Source organism: Marmota marmota, unplaced genomic scaffold, assembly GCF_001458135.2.
Source record: "Marmota marmota marmota unplaced genomic scaffold, marMar, whole genome shotgun sequence".
NCBI classification, from domain to species: domain Eukaryota; kingdom Metazoa; phylum Chordata; class Mammalia; order Rodentia; family Sciuridae; genus Marmota; species Marmota marmota.
In genome coordinates, this window is record NW_026000057.1 from 20,618,693 (window position 1) to 20,637,597 (window position 18,905).

Genomic DNA, 18,905 nt, shown 5'->3' on the forward strand with positions numbered 1-18,905 from the left:
TTGTTATTAAATAACCCTTGACATTTATTTTGTTGGCATGTACTAATAAACATACACATTCCCAAGAGAGCAAAGGAAAAACACCGGTCTGCCGCATTCTGTCGTTTGAAGCCAATTAAGCCACAGTCTCTAGTGCTTAGAGATGCTAGGCTGCAGCAATGGTTGTCATGGAAACAGATTTGCCTCTGCGTTTCTGGCAGAGTCAGAAATCACTGACTCATACGCCTTCAAAAAGGATCTGGTGTACACATAGCTCTCCACCCCCAACTTAATTTGGCTTTTTTCTCTGAAGAATATGGATTAGAAACTACAAAGGAAAACGCAATATTCCATACACAATTTACTATAAGTTGGTGTTTTCTTTTATTGAATCATACAAATTTGAATGGGGATTCCTGAATAAATCTTTTAGTTAATTTACCTTTGGCAGAAAGAACAGATTTCAAAAACCTACTAGCTTCTCACTTATATGGAGTTTAAAAATTCTATAGGATATTTTTTCAAAACAATACTCTTAGATGTGCTTCAAAAGTGAACTGATAATTTGATTTATATCATAGCTTATTTAAGAGAACAGTTAAAAAGGACAGACTAGACATGTATTTCTTTTTAAAAATACAATTTTTGGTCATGTGAATGATTCATGTTCAGATTTCAAAAATAGAAAACATCCTAAAGTGCATCATTTTATTTATAATATAACTCCTTGAAATTATAACAATCTGTAATGTAAACAGTAGAGCAAAGAATATCAAACTATATTTTCATGTACATTTAGATTTGTAGGATTATGTACCATCTTTAAATGTGTGGATTAAAATGAGGGCACTTCCAACACATAGCTCATGCTTCTATATGATTAAGAAAAACTTAAAGGCATTCCTTTCTCCTGACCCCCCCACTTGAACAGAGGAGAGCTGCTATCTCATTTCAACAATGGAGAAGTAAATCTGCCACCAGGTGTTTAAGACCCATTATTACAATTGACAACTGGTTGGTGTGGCTTTACATTCTATCCTTTTCCTTTTTAGAAAACAAAACTGCAACCTTTAAGAAAGTAACTCTCAGAACAGGGGGAGTCCACCCTGCAATATTATCTTCAGGAGGTGGAGCCTCTGAGATAGCACTTCAGCCCGGTGGGCAAGCAGACACCAGGGCTCTGCCTCACAAAGCACAAGGGTGGACCCCAAACCCTCTTCCTCAGGGCAGACACAGAAGGTGAAAAAGAAAAACAAATCACAGCGTGACATCAAGCACAACGAAGAGATGAATGATTTGGTGTCTTAAATTCCCTGGTCCCTCCAAAACGTCTAATATAGACAGCTTTGTGACACAGTCTTTGAAAAAATTACAATCAAAATTGGCTATATGCCGTTTTTTTCTACTATATATGCTCTTGAAAGTAGTGTGAGCTAGATTCTGCCTTGAGCTGAGCTCTGAGGGCTACATTTACCCGTCTGGGGATTTTAGTGCAGATTTACCTTTTTAGAAAAATTAAACTCTGGTAGGTATTCAGGAGGCTGATGGCTCAGGCTCCCTCTCTCACATGATCCTCTATACTTAGGCTAAGAATTAAGCAAGGCCCTTTAAGTTTGGCTAGAACCACAACAAAATCAAGCCCTCGGCAGGTTATATAGGCATGCCGGCCTTGCTTAGTGTTTAATATTAAAACCAGACTGGTAAGTGTAGTCAGTGTTCAAGAAACAATCTCCAGGCTCTTCACCTGTTACCTGATTTAAAAATCAGTATTAATATGGCTGCTGCTACAATCCCTCTGTCCTCTGAAGATGATTAAGTCCTAGTCAGGGACTGGATCTGTCAGCTGAGGAAGTCCTGAAGAAACGCACCCTCACACGGATGACTGCTCTGCCACTGTGGGCAGATGCAGCTTCCATCTGAGAGCTGGAGGGAAAATCAATTCACACGTGGGGAAGGCGCAGCTCTGTGGGAAGGTCACTAGAATGGCCAAGGCAGCAAATAGGGCTCCAATGCATGGTCACACTTGACTGGGTCCAGAGATGGCCTGGACCTCCACAGCAAATTCACTCTACAGAGTAAAGTCCTGAGCTTGTTTTTATCACAGTTAGAGAATGTTCTCTCTGGTTTCTCAGTTGTCCAGGGAAAAACAGTGTATAATCTCTGTAGATGGGTGTGGCTAATGTAGTGATTCATCACTGTTAGTGTTAGTGAAGTTCCCACCACAAGTGTGTAAGTGTGCAGGAATCTTGACTTCTTATTACAAAATTCCTAAGTCAGGTCACACTGTCATCTTCCATGTAGGCAGTTTCTGAGGCAGGCAGCGGAAACAGGAGCCCACCCAAAAGGCCTGGCAGCAGAAGGGTGTCAGGCTTTGGAGGTCCAGCTCCCAGGCTGCCTTCTAGAGCTGCTCTGTACCAGGAGAACAGTAAGTCCTCCTTGCATCCGCAGGCACCCCTTGCTGGGCTGGGGTGCCCCTTACATGGACTTGGAATCAGTGTCTCTCTTGCTGATGAGCACCTCCAGGAGTCTTAGTTTCGCCTTTATGTGTTTGTATTCGTTGTATTCTTCGGCCATAGGAGTGCGGTCTTCCTTCTGGACGTTTCTAGTGGAAACAAAGGAAAGGGGGGCCGAGGCAAATTATCATTATGTGATAACTCTACAGTTTATCAACCTGTGGAATCACTGTTGTCAAGTGGCACTTGGTACCTAGCCAAGGCTGGATTTACATAAGCAGTGAAGAATGGTTTTCCCCTGAAGGCACCGTGCAACTGAGCTTTTACAGTTAATCTGGCATTTTGTAGAATGCTATGAAGGACTAAGAAATATAGAAAGTCTTGCTCGGCTCTTACGTATGATTTCACAGTGAGTTCCTATTAACTGAAATCCTTTATACATACTTAATATTTTCTCATTTTTATATATTTCATCTAATAAGCCATTAAGTTTCTAATCAGCAATTTGTACACCCACAACATACAGTTGTTTCAAGAACAGAGAATTAATTCTCTTGCTTATAAAAATGATCCTGGGAATTCAGCAACTGGATCACGTAACATTAATAAACCTTTATAGTTTACTAATTTTATATGCAGATTTTTTTTATATACGCAAGTATCAGTTGGGTCAAGTGCAGTACTAGTTCTGTGTATCCATGATCTGACATCACCCTTGCAACAACCTGCTGTGAAGGTGCTGTGGTCCATAGTCCACACATGGTGAAACCAGGAGCACCTGTCAGACTCCCTACAAAGCAACTGCTCTCCACCCTGGTACCGTGTGAAGCCGATTCTCATTGTACTGTGAAATGCCCCCTCTAAAGGTTCAAACCCCGGGCTTCCCTTTCTTACTATTAAAGAGCAAGTGTGGGCAAGGGGGATAGCATGAGTCTTTATTTGTTTAGTGAACTAAAACTAAACAGATTTTATTCATGTTCTGCTTTGCTCTAGGAAAGAGTTCTAGATGGCCCCTCAGCAGGGAACAGGCGCCTTAGGATTCTGAACCTCTGGCACCCATTCCCCCTTTGCCCTGTGAGGGCTATCACTCTATCAGATAGGAAATGGAGCCAGATCTTATGATAGTGTAAATCTCTCATAATTCTACTTTTTTTTTTTTTTTTGTACTTGGGATTGAACTCAGGAGCACTTGACCACTGAGCCACATCCCCAGCCCTATTTTGTATTTTATTTAGAGACAGGGTCTCACTGACTTGCTTAGTACCTTGCTGTTGCTGAGGCTGGCTTTGAACTTGTGATCTTCTTGCCTCAGCCACCCAAGCTGCTGGGATTACAGACATGCTCCACCATGCTTGGCTATCATTTGTATTTTTTAAAAAGTTGTACATGTTACATAACAGTTCCTCACGTATAAGAAATTGTCCATAATATGTGACAATAAGAGCAATGAAGGATACATAGATAATCCAAACATGCTTAGAAAGAAGATGGATTGGGGAAACACATCAAAATATTACTCTTTTTTTGTTTTGATATCAAGGATTGAAACTAGAGGAGCTTAACCATGAGCTACATCCCCAGCCCTTTTGATTTTTTAAAATTTTGAGACAGGGCCTTGCTAAGTTACTGAAATTGGCTTTCAACTTGCAACCCTCCTGCCTCAGCCTCCTAAGCCTCTGCAATTACAGGTGTGCACCACTGTACCCGGCAAAATATTAATCTTGATTTGTCTTTAGGTATTTGGGGACTATTTTTTATCTGCTCATCTATATTCTCTAAATATCCTGTACTATGTGGAGAATGAAAAGAAAATGTTCAGGTATTAAAAATGTAAAAGTTTTGAGAAAGTCAGCATAGGGCAGATCCAAATCAGAGATCTTAAAAGTAAATTGGCATAATATTTGAAAAAAAAAACATTTCCCCAAACTTCAGGACACATAAAGAGTACTCAAATACTGAAACTGTATTCAGAGTTGAAATAACTTGGACTGATATAAAACCAACTTAAAATGATTAAATCTAACTCCAATGTATACAGATGACTGTGCCTTAAAACTCACTGGGATAAAAAACAATTCTCAACCAGGTGGACTTATTTTATATATATTCTTCTCGTGTATATTTTTCAAACTGGGAACTATCATTTTTTTTTTTTTTTCATGGTACTGGGGATTGAACCCAGGGCCTCAGGCATGCTAGGCAAGCATTCTACCATTGAGCTACACCTCTAGCCCAATCTGAGTTTTTAAAGAGCTTTAAGATCAGTGATGGAGCTGGGGTTGTGGCTCCAAGGTAGAGCGCTTGCCTACCATGTGGGATGCACTGGGTTTGATCCTCAGCACCACATAAAAATAAAATAAAGATATGTGTCCACCTATAACTAAAAAATAAATATTAAAAAAAAAAGATCAGTGATGATTGAAAGTTCCCTTTTCCTTATTTCTTTAAGGAAGGAAAAAAACCCTCAGTGCTCTCAACTTGAAATTCAGCTCTAGATCGCTTGTTTTAGATGAAAATTTGATGTGACAGATTAGTTTTATGCATGTTAGCTGAATCTGCATCAGTCAAGGACATTGCTCAGGAGCGTTTCTTCTTGAAGGGGCACATAAATCTCCCCTTCTCACTGTCAACCTCTAAGGGTACCTGGGCACAGACCCAAGCACCAGGTTTTAGGGAGGACGCAGAACTGCCCCCATCCTGGAGGCATTCCACAGATCTGTCAGGAACAAGGTGCTAGTTGTGTGTAGAGAGGAGGTGGGGACAGAAGGGACACATGCCCTACCTTCCATTTTGTCTGAAGAAATTGTCTTCAAAATCACGAAGTTTCTTTCGAATTTTTTTCTTTTCTTCTCTCATTTCCTGAAGGTGTTCCAAGAGTTCAGGTCTAAAAGGAAGAAAAAAAAAAAGTCAGGAAATTAAATCTGAGTTGTTATAAATGTAACTTGACAGGGGTTATGGAGACAGAAGGAGGCAAGTAAATTAAATTGTTGTGAGCACTAAATGCACCGAGGGGCAGCAGAAATGGGTGTTTTTTTTCTCCCTTGAAAGCCCGAACATGCCAACAATACAGGCATCAACTGGGGGTTCCTGCTAGTTATGCATTCTTGGGCCTCATGAGATCCCACAGCACTTTGTCATGTTTTTCTTTGCGAGAAAGAGATGCCATCTGTGCCCAGAGTGTGTTAAAGCTATAGTAGAACCACACCACACAATGCCATTTAGAGAGACATTCTGGTTATTTAAGCAAGAGCTCAAAAGCTCCCTCAAATAACTATTGGAGAAAGCATAAAAGGAAACTGAGACAGGATTTTTTTTAAGTCGGTCACTGTTTTCTCCACCCAGGGGCACCCCAAGTTAACCACTTGTGTTTTGTCAATTTATTTAAATACAAAGGCTAAGATAATATTTATGAAAGTTATTTTCTCTGACCTATTTCAATACCACCCTCAAAACGACATACATTGACGCAGCGTGCAGATTTGAAAGCCCTGTGTCCTGGCTGCATTTTGATGGTATTTTATCATCCATTGGGGAAATAAACCCATCGGCATCATCTTCGAATTGGTCCAGAAAACAACGTGCACTGAAATCTGTTTTGAGAGTGACTGTGAAGTCAGGCTTCGTGTTGCTATCATCTTCTGACCCCTCCTCTTCTTCCTGGAGACACACAGCAACCCCAGTAAAAATCTGGTCACATTTTTGGGCATGCTTTCACTATGAGTATCATTTAAAAATCATCTAATAATTCAGATTTCATGTAGTTTCTTCAGTACCTATCATATTAAACATACTGTAGTGAAGGTATAGAGGCAAAACTGGCAAAACTGAGAAGGCTTTTCCAGTTGGTCTCAGCTGTGCCTTCGGATCTGCAGTCCCTTTGCTTCATAGGAGTGAATGCTACATTTTAAAATTTAAATTGTTAAACATTTAAAATTTTACAAATATCTGACTTTTTAAATGAATTTTCTTTTTTTCTCTTTTTGGTATTGGGGATTAAAACCACTGAGCCACATTACCAGCCTTTTTGCTTTTTATTTTGAGATAGGTTCTTGCCAAGTTGCTTAGGGCCTCACTAAGTTGCTGACTTTGAACTTGAAATCTTCTTGCCTCAGCCTCCCAAGTCACTGAGATTACAAGCATGTATCACCACGCCTGGCAAGTTCTTTTTTTTTTTTTCTAAAATAATTGTCATCTGTGTAATTTTTATAAGAATTGAGATAATGTAGCCAGATGTGTGATGCATGCCAATAAGCCCAGCTGTACAGGGGGATGAAGCAGATTGCAAGTTGGAGGCCAGCCTTGGCAAGACCCGGACTCAAAATAAAAAGGGCTGGGAGTATAGCTCAGTGAAGAGCACTTGACCAGTATGCTAGAGGCCTTGGGTTCAACCCTAAGTAGTATGGAAAATAAAATGAATTGAGATAACATATGTCAGGTACCCAATGAGGCACAGATATGCTACTCTTGGTAGTAACCTTTGAAAATATGTGAATAATAACAAAATAGTCAAGCAAAATCATAAATGATAGATACTGGGTAGATTGTAAAAGATAAGATATGAGCAGCTGGGGAAGAGTCCGTGATCAACTCACTAGCACTGGTGGCTTAAAAACATATCAGGAGTTGGTGGGTGATGTAGGCTCAGTGGGAGAGCGCATGCCTAGCATGTGCCAGGCCTTGGGACATCTCCAGCACAAACACACACACACACACACACACACACACAAAAAAAAAAAAAGAAAGAAAGAAAAGAAAAAGAAGATGAAAACTAGACATTTTTCCTTTTTTTTTTTTTTTTAAACAGGACTGGTATAATGTTGTGATTTCAATAAAGAGTTGAACAGACCTTGTGGAAGGAAAGCTAGTGGGGTGGAGGTGGGGGCCAGCTGCGATCCTCCTGTAATCCCAGGGACTTGGGAGGGTGAGGCAGGAGGATCACAAATTCAAGGCCTTAGCAATTTAGTGAGACCCTGTCTCAAAACAAAAAACAAAAAAAGACTGGGGATATAGTTTAGTGGTAAAGTATCCCGAGTTCAATCTACCAACAAAACAAAACAAAATGAAAAACAAAACAAAAAAGCTGGCTGCACAAATTTCAGCCCAGGGACGATGCAGTGGTGAGACGACTTGGAGGGAAGTCCACAGCAGCTCTTTACCTGACCCTGCCTCAGTCACCATCAGTCACTTGGACAAAGACATAACAGGCATATTCCCCCAATGTATGAATCTTGATTTAATCTATCTCATAAGGCTGGAATAGAAGTATAAAAAGTAACTGGGAAAGCTTAAGGTCCTATAATTAGGTGAGGAAAGAGAGCTGGGTTCACAGAAGCAAGCACTGGACAGGGAAGGACACTGGGGACTGCACAAGTGCGGCACAGTGTGACTCAACATGAGGCGCACCGGGGTTCTCGCAGGGTGATTTCGTCCCCTAGGAGACACGTGGCCATGCCTGGAGACAGTTTGGGTTGTCACAACAGGAGAGGGGGTTGTGATACATGATTGGCATCTGGTGGTCAGAGGCCAGAGACGCTGGGAGCATTCTACAAAACTCAGGACAGCACCCCAGCCTTGCCTCGTTGTCAGTGGTGCAAGGCTGTCACCTTGCCCTGTGAGGACTAAAATGAACTAACAATATGTTGATGAGTACATAGACAAGGACTTGGAGAACTAAAAGGACGTTGGCCATCCAGATTAAGGCCTGTCCCAGCTAAACTGTACCTGGAAAAACATCTAATTTGGGTACCAGTTTAGATGTAGATAGGGATGTAGATAAATATGTGTGTGTGTGTGGAGATAGCAGAGCCAGGAGACTGCTGAAAAATCTGGAACCCATATTACATCAGAACAGTAGGAAAACTTGGGAAAAAGATTTCCCAGGGTGTGGCATGGGTGACTATAAAAGTATGAAGAGCTCTTAGGGAAGAAGCTGCCTGTGTAGTCCATGTTGCCCCAGAGGGCAAAACCAAGCCCACTAGATAGAATGTAATAAGCTAATAGTAACTATAAATGTGATAATTTTAGATGTGATATTTACCTTTTTTTAAATTTTTTTTTTTTTTTTTTTTTTGGTGTTGGGGATTGAACCCAGGGCCTTGTGCCTGCGAGGCAAACACTCTACTTACTGAGCCATATCCCCAGCCCTCATTGTGATATTTAAATTGCACATATAATTAAGTTATGCTTTATAATTTTAAAAATATTTAAAAAATACATTTTTAGCTATTAGGAGCCACCGCACCCTCCCCATCTCTGTGTTTTGAGCTTGATGATGGGATCCCTCTGCAGGGGCAGTGTTTCTATTCTACTAAGGAAGTTTTAGAGGAGATCCCTGCAGAAGGTAGAGAACTGACTAGGTTTCTTTGGGCTGGAATATCCAGGGCTTCAGAATTTGAGCTCTGTTTCTTACACAGCTGATTCTCTCCTATAAGCAATTAAACCAGGGATGGGTTTAAAGAAACCATTAGATACAAACTTATTTGCAACACATCAAATTCTAAATTGTATCAGAAATAACAAGAATCAGTGCAGTCAAAATACATGTGAATAAGCCTAGCTAATAGGAACAACACAAACCAAAAGGCAGCACTGTTTACAAAAGCATCAGAGTCATTGGAAAATTATCTAAAACTTTTGACCATGATGTGGGTCAGAGATAATAATCCATGGCTGAGCTATTTTTGTGAAAAAATATTAAGCCTAAGAATAAGAATGGGAATAATATCCTTTTAAAAGAAGAGTACCATTAGGCTATCTTCCATTCATTTAATGAGGCAATTATCGAGTGCCATATTTTGGATGTATTCAAAAACACATTTTCCTCCAGTAGCAATTTCACTACATGCCAAGAGAAACAAGTTAATTTTCATACACACAATTGCACAAATTTCTTCAATTATGCAAAATTACCTGATAGACATAATGTATCATCTTTTATCAACATCAAGGCATATTGTAAGAAAATAGCCCTATTTTTAAAGACACAATGTAGCACACTGGCCCAGATTTCTCAATAGCATTTAGAGCATATTCATAAGTTCTGCTTGATAACATGAACAGTAAGCACAGTCATTGGCGAATACCTTAAATTAGACATATCAAGAATTTTAGATCTCTAAGATGTAAGAAAAGGAATCAAGTAGATAAAAGCTGACTTTGTAGCTTGTGACACCTTACCTTAGGCAAGAAAATGAAGTTTTCAATTTCTGTCCCTCAGTAGGAAAGATTATTCTGAAAAGTCATCCCTAACTACACTAAACAAATGGACGTGTCACAGAATATGACAGGTGAAACTTAAAACTCACTAATTTTGAGTTTCACTCCCTCTTCAAACCTAAACAACTTCAAAAAACAGTCATGATTTTTAAAAAAATGCCTTTAATTTTCATCTCTAGAGTCCCATATTAGGCAGTCCATTTTAAATGTTCAGTTGTCTAGAAACAAACACACCAAGAGGCTGATCCTAGTACGACCAATTAGGGTCCCACAGGCACAGAAGGCACCGCCTCTTCTAGTGAAGGCAGCCATGGATGACAGGGATTATCTGTATAAAATTCATAATTACTACTGGAAAAAAACCAAGGCATATGTTCTAGTGACTGCCAGTCACAGCACCACATCCACAGATGAAGCACTGATGATAACACTGGTCCTGAGGAATAAATATGGTGGGGGAAGGAAAAGTGGGTGAAACCACCAGCAAATCTGTCAAAGACAACTTGGTATTCAGCTATAAAAGTATAACTTTTCATTGCATTATACGTTTCTAATTGCTTTTTAAAATACACTTTGTATGTGAATTTTTTAAAAAGTTAGTCTAATGAACTAATTTAAGATTTTTGGAATACAGAAAAGCCATTCCCCAGCTGGGAAAAACAAAGAATAAAAAAGATTCTGGAAAACAAAATGAGTTCTGAAAGCAAAGTAAAAACTAAAGAGCAAAAAAAGAGCGGAGAACGAAATGAGACTAAGGAAATCAGCTAGTCTATGATCTAAGTAGAAGGGGAGTGTTTAAAGTTGGTTATGGGCAGCTATTGATTTGTAGGGCACACTACAAGAAGCCATCACCCAAGGGTACAATCACAGCCTTTTCCCACAGGATGGGAGATGCGAGTTTCGCTATGGGTTAGCAGCTGAGGTCTTCACCTTTATCTCCTTGAAGAAGGAAGCAGTTTCACCCTCGATAATTGGTTGCAGCAAAGGGCTTCTCCGCTTGCTGGAGGGGGAACCCTGTGACAGGTGTTAACAAGTAGGTTACATTGAGAACCCCTTCCCCTCTCCCTCCTCCTCTGGGCTTCCTCTGGCCACACCAGTATTTGATTACAGTCTTTTAACTATTCTAACCCCTTCCCACCTAAACCTCCCAGGAAAACCTAAAATGACCAAAATTATTCTCCAAGTTGTAGCTTCCCTTCAGAGCCCACACCCATCCATCAGGGAAGACAACTGGGACAAGAAGAGCATGTGACTAGGTTAACCAAACACTCAGAAAAATCCTAAAGGCAAACACACCTGACTTTCCTCTTTCCTCCTGGTCACAGTAACTAGAACACTACAATCAGCTAAGGAGAATAACCAAGCTCAAAAAGCAACACGAACATTATCTACCTCCTCTGTTTAGGAACCCTAAGGGTTCTTAACTGGAGAAAGAAAATGATTCCTTAGATTCAATCCATTTATTTATGAGTTTATTCTACAGGAAATTTCTAGAAGAGTAGCTGTCTTCAAATACAGTTGCCTGTATCCTCCCTTAGTCATAAAAAAAAAAATCACGTTAAAAGAAATATAAAAGCATATTGTAGGCCTAGGAAAAACCAGGGGATTTAAGGAAGGAAGAGACGAGATCAGCAGCTGAAATGAATATGGATCTCTGCAGTGACTTCAAAGTGAGGAGGTGAGTGCCCATAAAGAAAAGTCAGCACAGGGCATAAGGGCAACCAATCAGGTAATGTCCCCGCCCCCCAGAGGTGGAGAGGGCACTAACATTGCACTTTAGTGACCAGGGGTGGATGCCCTGTGGCTGGGCTAAGGGATGGGAGCAGGCTGGCTGGTGCTGGATGGCCTTGCTGCTGCTCCCTAACCTGACAAGATAACAATCCAGGGGCCAAGAACAGCGAGCCCAAGGATGGTGGACATAGAGGGCTACTTCAGAACCATTAGCTTGACTCCCTTTTCTTACACTATCTCTACTTCTCCACAGCACCCAAGAGCAGGAGACTCTTCCTAGAGTTCCTTAGAGTATCCTCCCTGGATTGAACTCTCAAGGGAGCTGTCCCTCTGTGGGATGGGGAAAGACTGTGGGCAAGCCCCTGGGACTAGAGAGGTACTGTTTGGAGTGAAGAGCCTGGAGAAGGTATAGCCCCTGTCCCCTGTCTTTGAGGAAAGGGTCAGGGAGGTGGCTCAGCATATGTTAGATAGATATATATGGCCAAAGTGTGTCTCCCCAAATTGTGTGTGTGGGGCAGATTCTATAAGCTTCAGATGTGCTCACTGTAGGCAAAGGTAGCCTCAGAAGTCTGATAAAGTCTTCATTCCTCAAGCTTGTGGGCCATGGATATTAATAACTGGTTCAAGCCTTTCATGAGAAAGCAGGTTAGAGCCCTATTAATATACCCAGGGTTCTTTCAATCAGAAAGGGAGTGTATCAACAATAGTCAGGTATTGCACTCACAATGATGGGTACAGTGTTGACCCGGGACAGGATCTGTTTCACTAGCCGGTACCGGTCGTATAGTGGCTTCATAACCTGACGTTCATTCTTTGTCACCTGAAAAGCAAGGACAAGATTATTAAGAAGCCAGTTTCCAAGACTCATGCTACCAGCTGTCCAAGAGAACAGCCCTGGTGGGCCCTTGTGTCCTACAGAAAATACAGGTGTTACAACTTGAGTCTTTTAAACTATTACTTATTCAACAAATATTTAAAATACATACTTCAGTGGCAGATCAGTGAAAATCATTCTATTGGTAGTATTGCTTTTCATAAATCAGAACTATGGCCATTCTTCCCAGCTATCCCAGTCCTTGGTAATTATCCTAAAGAACTAAAGTCATCATGCTATAGTGACACATGCATACAATTGCTATGACATATGCATGTTCATAACAATTCACAACTGCCAAACTATGGAACTAGCCTAGGTGTCTGTCTCAGTGAATAAATGGATAAAGAAAATGTGATATATATGAACAATGGAGTTTTACTCAGCCATAAAGAAAAATGAAATTATGTCATTTGTAGGAAAATGAATGGAACTAGAAACCATTATGTTAAGTAAAATAAGCCAAACTCAGATGCTCAAGGATCATGTATTCTCTCATATGTGGAAGCTAGAGAGGAAAGAGGAAAGAAAAGTATAGGAGAGTGTGTGTGTGTGTGTGTGTGTGTGTGTGCGTGTGTGTGTGTGTGTGTGTATGCGTGCACTGCAGGTAGTCTCATGAAAATCAAAGAATAAAGAAAAAGGACTACAAGGTGGGTGGGGGAAGCGCTGCGGAGTGATATTGGCCAAATTATGTTATGATATTGTGTGCAGGTACCAATATGTAACAACAAATCCCACCATTATGTACAACCACAATGCACCAATAAAAAGTATGGAAAATTTTTTAAAAAGAAAAAAATACAAATATTTGTACAAAGCAACAAACAATGGTCATTTTTAAGTTCCTGCTTAAAACTACTCAAAGGTTCAAAATTCCCAGAGGACTTGCTAGTTCCTGGGTCCATGGAAGGAGAAAGCTTGTGTTTCTATTATAACGCATATCATGCGGTCCCCAAGTTATTTACATGCCTTTATGCTCCATGAAATCATTGTGTTTTTAAAAACAAGATTCTGGCAAACAGCAGGTATTCAAGAAACATTTGCTGAAAGAGCACATGGATGACTCACTCATCCTTGTTTCCCTAAAATCTGGCACAGGGCTCAAAATGTTTAAAGGATGAATTCTCTAGGCAGTAGGGAACAATCAAGCCCAACTCCCTGGCATAGCATTTGAAGTTGCTCATGGCCTGCTGCTTCTCTCTGCCCCCATCATACCTAAAGCTCCGGAAATAAACTAGGCCATCACAAACCTCCTTGTCAAAGTCCTTCTCCCCTGAAATGGCTTCCTCTCTGCTCCTTTGACAAATTCCATATCACGAGCCACCTCCCAGCATGCAAGTGTCTTCTAACATCCCCCTACTTGGGGAGACTAATCCTCTCCTTCATGTCACCACCCCACTCTGTGTATGCCTTGCAATTTTATAAACTTTTATACTCTATAGTAACTATTTACACATCTGTCTCCTTATTTAAACTGTAGCCCCTTGAGAGCAGGACTTTGTTTTTGTATCCCTAGTCACTATTTCAAAGCCTGACATAATGGAAATGTTTCATAAATATTTACAAAATAAGTGGAAGATTGTCGCCAACCTAAGTAGGTATGACCAATTCACAGGTAAGCATACATTTTCTTTTGGTTACTTCAATGAGGAATGAGATGAAATCTCTTTGTTTTCAAGTCAGGTGTTTGTCTTCTGCATTTTTTTTTTAACCACTCTACACCTGATAAGGCAAGAGTTGCAGACATAGGAAAGAGCCAGTAGTATCTAGCTTTGACCTTTCTCTTAGGGGTCTTTTGAACTTTCAACTTCAACAACAATGCTGGATCTTTCATAACGGATTATCCTTTGTGGCTGTTTGTCTTTGCCAGTCTCAAAGTGATCAACAGTAAGTGCATTTTGGATAAACACCACAAGCTAGAAGAAGAGACTACCATCATGCAAAACATTTTGTGGATTTCGCATCATTAGTGAAATAACAACCACCACCTCACTTCTGTTGCTTCCATGATCACAATAGTAAAGGGAGATTGGAAGGGAACTCATTATTTTTTATGAAAAAGACTGAGAATCAAACCACAGGTGTTACTACTACACACCCATCACAAGGGCTAGCACAGAAAGACCAATAGTGTCCAGTGTTGGCCAGAGGACTGGACAACCGGAAGTCTCCTTCCCCGCTGGTGGGGGTGGAGTACTTTGGAGAACTATGTGGTAGTTTTGTGTCAAGGTTGAACCTGCAACCCATCAATTCTGCTCTTAAGCACAGACCAGCAAAGATGGCCACTGAAATTCTCTGAGCCTCACTTTCCTAACTGGTAAACAGCAGAATTCAGATTAGAAAATCTTGACCACCCATAATTGTTTGAAAATGACTTTAGGCCCAATATGTTGTGTACTATCTCTTCAAAATCCACTCATTCCTCTTTTAAAACTTTAGTTTTCATTTAAATGATAATGCTGAATGATTTTCCAATGTGTGGAAATAGGATTATTATTAAGATGTATTTTTACACACAAATCAAAACATAACTATCTAGATATGAAGATCTAAAGGGCAAAGGCTGCACTTCCCACTGTCTTTGCTTATGATTTAAAATTTTTTCTAGTGCTCACTTACTACCCTATTTGTTACTCAATAAGTTTCAGATAATATTTCAAAACACAATGGGAACATTAGCCAATAATTGTCCACATTTAATGAGTATAGAGTCTTGATTGGAAATCATAAGGACCCCATTAGATAACTGTGTTTGCCTGCCTTTATGTTTTGGGATGGTTTTGTTTTAGCCTCAAACAAAACTGCCCTACATCACACTTTGGTTGCAATTACCTGGACAGAACCATAAAGGTGAATGGTAAAATGAATCACATATTTTGAAGATAAGACAAAACTGGAATAATGCAATCTTAGAGTTAGAAAAGTGTTATATGTTCACATGATAAAGTTAATAGGTAATGATAGGGTAATGATTTGCCTGAGGCAATAGAGCTGGGTCAAAACCCAAGTCTACTGACTCCCAGTTTAAGTTTCTTTCCCTTCACAAATAAGTGAAGCAGGATCTTGACACACTGTGTTGATGTTCATTTCTTCATTTTAAGGTATTTGACTTGACAGGATTTGACTTGGCTGTCCTTGAAGTCTGCCTTCCAAGCTGAGAGCTCTGCCTATGTTGAGTTAACAAAGATTTCTGAACAGTGGCATAAAAACACTATTTGTGAGAAAATATACTATAGATATATAAAAATTACACTGCTTCAAAATCTCAATAAAACAAAGTAGTCTGAGTGTGTGTGTGTGTTGTGTCTGTGTGTGTGTGTTGGGGGGTGTACCTATGCATCACAAAGCTGCTGGAAGACAAAATGAGATAGACTCTTATAACTGTTGCCTTCTTGAATTACTAATTTGGAAAATGCCAACTTTCATTTCTTCATTTTAAGGTAATAATAGTAGGCTGGCTATGCAAAGATTCAGAAAATCCTAAACAGCAGCTAACCAAAGGGTGGCATTTATATATGACTCTATGATTGGCATGAATGTGTACCTGGCTATGTTTCTGCTGTACTAGGCCCCACAGTTTTGAAACACAGGTTAAAAGATGCCAGTGAGCAAAGAAGAACCAATGAGCTCTGATCAAACAACTTATTCTCTCCCTCAAACTTTTATGACCAAAGCCTGTTGAACACTAAAGGCACCACAATGAGCTGCAGTTATTTGCTCTACTTTTCTGTGCTGTGGTCTTTTGATGAGATCCTTAAATGCTGAAAAGGACACACTTCTGACGTGCCCATGTGTGAATTCTTGTTTTCCATCTATAGCATGCTCTGTTAAAGCAAACAAAACTGCCCTACGTCACTTTGGTTGCAATTACCTGGACAGAACCATAAAGGTGAATGGTAAATTGTAAATGCATAGAAACAGCAGCTGTTTTGACCTGTGATCCTGATAGAGTCTTTTAAAACCAGAATCTGTGGACTCAGCAAAAACCCGTGAGTTCTGAGCACCTGGCTTCTCAAAAACTGGGACTTGGAATGACAGTTCAGTTCTGGAAGCATCTTTATTTTTTTGTCTAAGTATCCTGTCCAAATGATATTTACAGATCAGGGTTCATGGCAACACCATGGATCTAAGAAAAGTTCAGTATTTGATTTTCAGACTGGCCAGATATCAAATGAACTCTGCTTTTCCTGAGAAGGTTGGTGTATCGCTTTCCAGAGAGAGGCGGAGTCTGGCCAGGGACCAGAAAAAACAAAAAAAACAACACTCAAGTTTCCTAGAGCATTCGTTCCCCGTCATACGAGATGCGAGGACCCATCAGAAAGAATGATGAAAGAGAAATGAATTAGGAGGACCAAGAACTGATAAGAGAGTAAAAAAGGTGCATTCTTTTTCCTGATTTAATCATTTAATCAGAAGTTGGCTGCAGAGTAGAACATATAATTGTGACAGAAGTAAAAACTATCATTTACTCTGCAACCCCCAAAGTCACCCTGTCCCACTTCCTCAGTGCCAAACATCTTACCCATAAATATATGTATACATGTCTGTCTGTGTCTCTCTGTAATTCATTTAATTTCCATGACAACCCATAACAGACATCTACTCTATAAACACAGCACTGTGGGCCAAAGAGGTTACCCAAGTCGCCTAATGTCACAGAGTTAATCTCAGTCGGGGTGGTTCCGAATCCAGATCTGTGACTCTAAGATTCACAGTGACTGGGCGAGGCCTTCATCCAGGTGGAATGAATCTGCCCAGCTCTGAGCAACAAATACAGCAGCACACAAACCAGTGAACTGGCAGCAAAGTTAAGACAGTCCAGAAGGCAGCTGTGAGCTCTTGGGAGCCTCAGGCAAGGAAGCCCTTGAAGAAGCCTCGCAATGTCATAACTGGGATCCACACAAGGAAAAGAAAAAACATTAAAGGAAGAAAACACACAGCATCACCAAAGCCTGCCTGTTGGCCACAAGGAGATCTACACTTACGGTCTAAGGTCATGGTGGAAAAGGGGTTCTTCTCTGTCCATAGAAGTGTTCAGTTCTACCTATACAAATTCTGAATACTCCACTTGAAAAGAAGAAAGTTGCACAATATATTTGAGCTCCAGAGCACTTACTGTTTGGTTCAATGCCTTTACAAAACTTGGGGGAAAAAAAAACTTGGCTGAAGCACGAACGTTATCCCAGGGTACTGGTATTTTTCCACTGCAGGGACAGGCCAGCAAAATCAATCATCATCAGCGCCAGCAATTTTTTTTTTTTTTTAAATTTAAACTGATATATTCAAAACCAAAATGCAGTGGAAAATGTATTCTGCAGCTAGTCACTGGGCTCATGCTGTGTGTCAGGTCTCACGTTAGCTGCTAAGATTAGGTTCATCACTAGGTGAACAAGGCCTAGAATCCCTGCCCTCACCCGTGTGGAGACTAGTAGCTAGGGCTGTAGCTCAGTGGTAGAGCATTTGTTTACCTTGTGCAAAAGCCTGGGTTCAATTCCAAGAACTGGGGTTGGGGGGAAGTTTAGGAAATCATTCTGGAAGCATTTTTATTTTTTATTTGGCAGCGTTGGGGATTAAACCCAGGGCCATGGGCATGTGAGGCAAATACTCTACCACTGAGCTACATCCCCAGCCCTGGAAGCTTCTTTATTTAAAAGACTTAAGAATATATTTTAGATGAAACAACTCTATCCATTATCTAGTTGTGACTGAAACTATGCTTTTTGGTTATATAAAAATCCATCTTTGAACCTAAGTTTCATAATTCCTTATACCTGCTTTTAAGAATTTGTTTTGTCCAGTTTTAAATAACACTGTGAACAGAAAGAATGTTGCTAAGAGTAACCGACAAAAACAATGTCTGATTATATGTTCCTCAAGGAAGACGGCAGAAGCCTATCATGCTGCTGTCCCCCCACAGCTAGCAACAAACATTCAACAAACACTTGCTGACAAACAAAACCACCTCAAATGCTTCCTGTTGTTATGAAAACACAAAGCCATATTTTGGATGCCTCACATTTTGGTTGTGAACACAGCTGAAAGTCCTCAAAAACAGGCACTGGTTGCAACTGCACTGCAGTTGGATGAGCAAGCTTAGAGAAAATGGCAGCTTATGGGGACAGACCTGGGACAGGGACGTCTCCTCACACCTGGGCTATGTGCCTCCTCTGTACTACCTCTGCCCCTGCATCCCTCTGCTCCATCTTTTCCCTCCTCAAATAGGGACACCAGTGACTTCATTTTTGCTACATGCTAACTTTCCTTGGAATTTAAGTTCAGCATCGACTAGATAACAGAGTTCTCTTAACTGACTGAGCCTTCAAAAAGTTGTGATATGGTGTAAACATGTAGTAAACCTCCTTTACAAGTGAAGAGAGCAAACAATAGGGAACTCCATTTACTGAACATAGAAAATCTGGTACCAAAGTCAGAAAATTGACCCCAATCAGAAAATGCAGTGTATCACATACCGGCCTTCCGTGAATGCTTTCGTAATAGAGGAGCGCCTTCTGCAGAGCCACTTTCTCATTAGCAATCTGTTCTTTGGTCATATCCTGAATAAACACAGGGATAAGAAATGAAAAGGGGAAAACACCTGTGAACATTCCAACTTCTTTATTTAAACAAACCTCCTAAAGGAAGGTTAAAAATAA

General features: G+C 40.4%; 1 protein-coding gene across 12 annotated transcripts in view; it reads right to left on the reverse strand.

Annotated features, from left to right (window-relative positions):
- Positions 1-339: 339 nt before the first annotated feature.
- Positions 340-18,905, reverse strand: part of Fam13a (family with sequence similarity 13 member A) — a 346,389-nt gene continuing 327,823 nt past the window's right edge. For 11 of the 12 annotated variants that reach the window (XM_048813609.1, XM_048813610.1, XM_048813611.1 and 8 more), the window contains 6 exons: positions 18,723-18,806; positions 12,103-12,198; positions 10,578-10,661; positions 5,893-6,089; positions 5,215-5,316; positions 340-2,581 (listed from right to left, as the gene is read on the reverse strand). In XM_048813609.1, the coding sequence (XP_048669566.1) occupies positions 2,455-2,581; positions 5,215-5,316; positions 5,893-6,089; positions 10,578-10,661; positions 12,103-12,198; positions 18,723-18,806 (690 nt within the window). In that variant the 3' untranslated portion in view covers positions 340-2,454. The remainder of the gene's footprint in view (positions 2,582-5,214; positions 5,317-5,892; positions 6,090-10,577; positions 10,662-12,102; positions 12,199-18,722; positions 18,807-18,905) is intronic. The other variant, XM_048813608.1, reaches the window with a different exon arrangement.